General features: G+C 36.7%; 1 protein-coding gene across 1 annotated transcript; it reads right to left on the reverse strand.

The window, feature by feature from the left end:
- Window positions 1-220: 220 nt before the first annotated feature.
- LOC109705388 (probable 28S rRNA (cytosine-C(5))-methyltransferase) lies at window positions 221-3,887 on the reverse strand (the record flags this gene model as incomplete). The annotated part of the gene is given in 8 exon segments (XM_020226120.1): window positions 221-703; window positions 799-960; window positions 1,266-1,349; window positions 1,661-1,748; window positions 2,092-2,153; window positions 2,413-2,557; window positions 3,059-3,112; window positions 3,789-3,887. Coding segments are annotated over 8 exon segments (936 nt in total), but the record flags the coding sequence as incomplete, so codon positions are not given.
- Window positions 3,888-4,319: the final 432 nt, after the last annotated feature.

Consider the following 4,319-nt stretch of genomic DNA (forward strand, 5'->3'; position numbering starts at 1 on the left):
CGTGGCCGGTAGTAGAGTCAATCATGATTTCGGTAATGGGCACGGGGAATTCATCTTTCGGGAAGGCCTTATTTAAATCTCGGAAGTCAACGCAAACTCTAATCTGGCCATTCCATGAAGGGCTGGGAATGCGAACGGCCTTAGTAGAATAATTAAAATCCTTGTTGTGAGATTCTTCTTTTTTTTTTCTTTTTTTTTTTAATATGTTTCTTTTTTGGGATGAGAAATAATTTTTTATTTTAATATATTTCACTTCGGCAGAGCATGTTAGCTCGTACTAACATATGCCAGGAGGAGCAACCGATGACGGTCAGATTCCTACTGAACCGTAATAAAAATCGAATGCAACACAGTAGCCTTTGCACAGTTTTGCAGTGGAGCACTCAACGCCACGGAGAACTATAGTACCTGGAGGTATCCATCTCGGTGTTTGACCCGGAAACGTGATCTTCCCTTAGTTTTTAAATCCTACTTGGTGTTAATAAAGCAGAATGGAAGAGCAACCTCCGCGACATTCGTAAGACAGTTAATGGCATGAGTCTTTTCCTTTTCCTTTTCCTATGATGCTTATTTTCCGAAGAAGGACACCGCTGCTTGCATTGTTCCGGATGAAAATTCCCATCAGGTAGATGCTTCCTCACAAATAATGCGATAAAGAAGCCCTCCAAGTTATCAGCAGGATCTGTCCTTAGTAGATGTTCAGCTGAGGACAAGGCAGATAAATGGTGTTATTACAAAGATAATTTCTGAAAGAAGTGTTATGGAATAATTCATTTCATGACATAAAAAAAGGCATACATCCTTCAAAAAGTGGGAGGCCGCGGTGATGCCACTGTGGAAAAGGAGATGCCAACTCAAAACCAAGGGATGCTGCTAAAGGAAGAACAGACTTGACAACATCCTCATTCTCTTCTTGGTGGATAGAGCACGTACTGTAAACTACTCTCTCAACTAACGGGACTGCATTGAAGAGTACACACACAGAAAAGGATTAGCATAATGTCCTCACAGTATTATGGTTTCTGCATAATCGCAGATATTTTAATGAAAAATAAATTAATAGCACGTCTGAATATTTCACAACTAAATGGAAATTTTCAACAGAGGCAGGTGTCCGCCGATCATCATGGTTTTCACATAGATGACAAAATCGATAAGTGATGCCATCACAGAGAGTTATAACACATAACGGTTTCATAGAAGAACCAAAGGAACTTAAACAGGAATATGAATTACAGTGGCAGAACCGATAAAAGGTAACTTACATGACAATGCGTGCTCAAGAGCTTTTCTCTGAAAAGCAGCAAGTTTATTGATTCTTCTACTGTTAGCAATGTCGATGCCATTCCCTATGCGGCAAAGAAAAGTTGTGGAATTAGTTACACAAAACATAATAACTTGCCAAATGGACCATTAAGTTGCTAGCACAAAGGCATCATAGTTCAGCGAAAATATCCCAGCAGAGATGTAAATTTAGAAAGAAAATACGAAATCAAAATGAGTCAAGCGATAGAGATCATTTCCCTGACAAAGCATACAATAAAAATAAGCATACAATAAAAATATTGCTCTATATAGGTTTTCTGAACATGACTGCTTGAGATGCTATTAAAAAAAAAAAATGGTGTCAAAAAAACTACAGCAAGGACAGGTATTTAACCTGCAGAATGTGATGGGAGCAGGTGATCTAATCTCTCAACAGAGATTCCAGATCCAGAGCATGAAGGATCCAAAAGTATCGCATGGACCTGTGCAGCATTGTTAATTCCAAAAAAAGAAAGGATGCAAGTGCTATCAGAACTTCTCTGATTGTAACTTACATGTAGGATTAGCTAGGAACGAGGTTGATAGCATACTTGTTGGTCCAAACAAATATGGATTTGAAATAAATTCAGCTGATGTGGGTCAACAAAACCAACAAGTCAAACAGCTTGGTTTTCTTATTAAGCAAAGAACACATCATACTTTGTGGGAATCGACTCATATATTCTTTATAAGAGCCATCTTCTGCAGCAAGTTTTCAGTATTTCTTCTAAAAATAAGCACTACCCTACATATTTTTGTTACGGGAATTGTAAGTCGAGAAATTACCTTTGCAAATAAGGGATCTCCTGGATTGATATCCAAAAAGTCACCCCGAATTATGTCCACATCTTTCAAGTATGTTAAGGAACAAACAACGGAAAGTAAATCCACAAAACTTCTCTATGCACAGAACAATTGAGCAAAATAATTTCCTAAATAAAAAACTATTTTTGAGACATCAAATTTAATGCAATTAAAGGGAAAAAAAAGAGACTGAGTTGGACAAAGGACAAACCCAACCGGTATAAGGCCATTATAAAACCACAGTATATCTAGCACAAAAAAAAAAAAAAAAAAAAAAAACCCAGCAACAGAAAAAAAGGATACTAGGTGCTCCAGAGCGTCTAATAGTATTGTCCAAAGTTTTAACCCTGTGCTCATGTAATTCACATGCTATAACATTTCCCTTTCCCTTCATGAGCGCAGCAAGGTGGACGGTTTTGTTTCCTGGAGCCGCACAAGCATCAAGAACCTTCACAATTTGACATTTCAAAAATTGTCAACAATTGTTTCATATTCATCAGGATGTCAGTCATCAAGTCATTGAAGAGAGTCATGAGTTCTATTGCTGCATCGTGCAAATTACAACCAAACTGTTCATACAGTGATAACAATTAATTTTGATCGAATGGAAAAATACGTATACTGCGTATACAATTTAAATTTTAAAAGCTCAACAGGTACTGTGTAATAATGATAGAGCAAAATGTTGCGGGCATCAAAAGAAAATGGAGCTTCACAAACAAAAAGGGGACATATACCATATTGTAATAAGTAATTTCAATCTAGATTTTGCATTTATTGCGGAAGTAGAAATAAGGTGGTAAATAGCAAAATCACATAACTAAAATAAGATAAATTATTAGCTATAAGTACAAAATAGATGGCCTCATATACAAAACAATAAATATATTATACCAACACAGAAAAATCCTTCAATTTGAACAACAAGTACTTGTTAGATCAGCCAAACCTTCCATCCTGGCTCAGGAGACAATGCAAGAGCTACCATCGAACTTGCTTTACCCTGTACAAGAAACCAAGAGTGGTAAACTAGGTGGCCAGTGACAAGCAAGCAGGGGTTAAAATCTAACACAGTGTAATAACAAAAACTCAGAATGAAAACTAAATAAATACCACTAGATATGGATTATGTCCCAAACTAAAATAAGGATGAGGGCTAAATTTATCGAGTGTGAGAAGAATACATAAAGAAAAGGGATGATAGCATTGCTTTTACGGGACTTTCTGTCAGCTAAACTTTTAGGCTTCAGCGCATGCAGAAGCAGCACTCAGAAAGCTCATTTGAGAGAGAATATATTCTCAATTTCAAGTGCAACTCAGAGTATAAATAACTCAGAGAACAGGAAGGAAACAAAAGAGAACTGAAGCTTAATACTCTATTGCAGATGAAGTGGATATAAGGATTGTATGGATATTTCCTCCTATATATTAATGGCCTCCTCGTTTTGTTTGTTTCAATAGAAGGGATTAATTGCTAGCAAGTTGTAAACTTCAAGAATGTTATCAAGACCTTTTACATACACTGAAGGGGGACGAATATTCTTTTTCTGTGAAATTGTTCTTCAAAATATCTAGCCATAATCTGAAGCAGATTTCTTGAGAAGGCAATAGAAAACAAAGAGAGCAAATAATGGATAAGAGAAACCAAAAAACAGTGGAATTATATTCAAGCAGCTTACCTGCAAAAATACGCTACCATTGACAACCAAAGGATGGTCATGCAAATCAATCCCTGCTGGGAGAACCAACATGTCGGGAACCATGTCATCTTTTCTGACCTGCCCAGAGGTCCAGAGTACCAATTTGTAAGCATGACCAACTATCCAATAGAAAACTTGTCCTCAAAAATAAAATACAATAAATGAAAGTCACATTAGCAGGCAATCATGCATCCATTTGTAAACTCACACAAGAAATCATCCTATATTCTATGTGTTTCAGGAGAACTTGTTTCCTTTTACAAGAGCAGATGCAGTTCCATAGCTTGCAAAACCTATGAATGGAGTTTGCTGTATATAATTTTGAGTGTCAACTTTGCTTGTTGTTCTACTATTGGCACAAGAAGTTCTGGTACGCACGATATGCTCTTCGCACCATGAAAAATATCAGTTACACAAGTTCTATTTTCACTTTCAATTCGGAAGGAAAACCGAGCAAAATAGCAGGAGACAATGGATTAAAAAAATAAGTGTGTGGAAGAGAGATTACCA

This window comes from Ananas comosus, unplaced genomic scaffold, assembly GCF_001540865.1.
Source record: "Ananas comosus cultivar F153 unplaced genomic scaffold, ASM154086v1, whole genome shotgun sequence".
NCBI lineage: Eukaryota > Viridiplantae > Streptophyta > Magnoliopsida > Poales > Bromeliaceae > Ananas > Ananas comosus.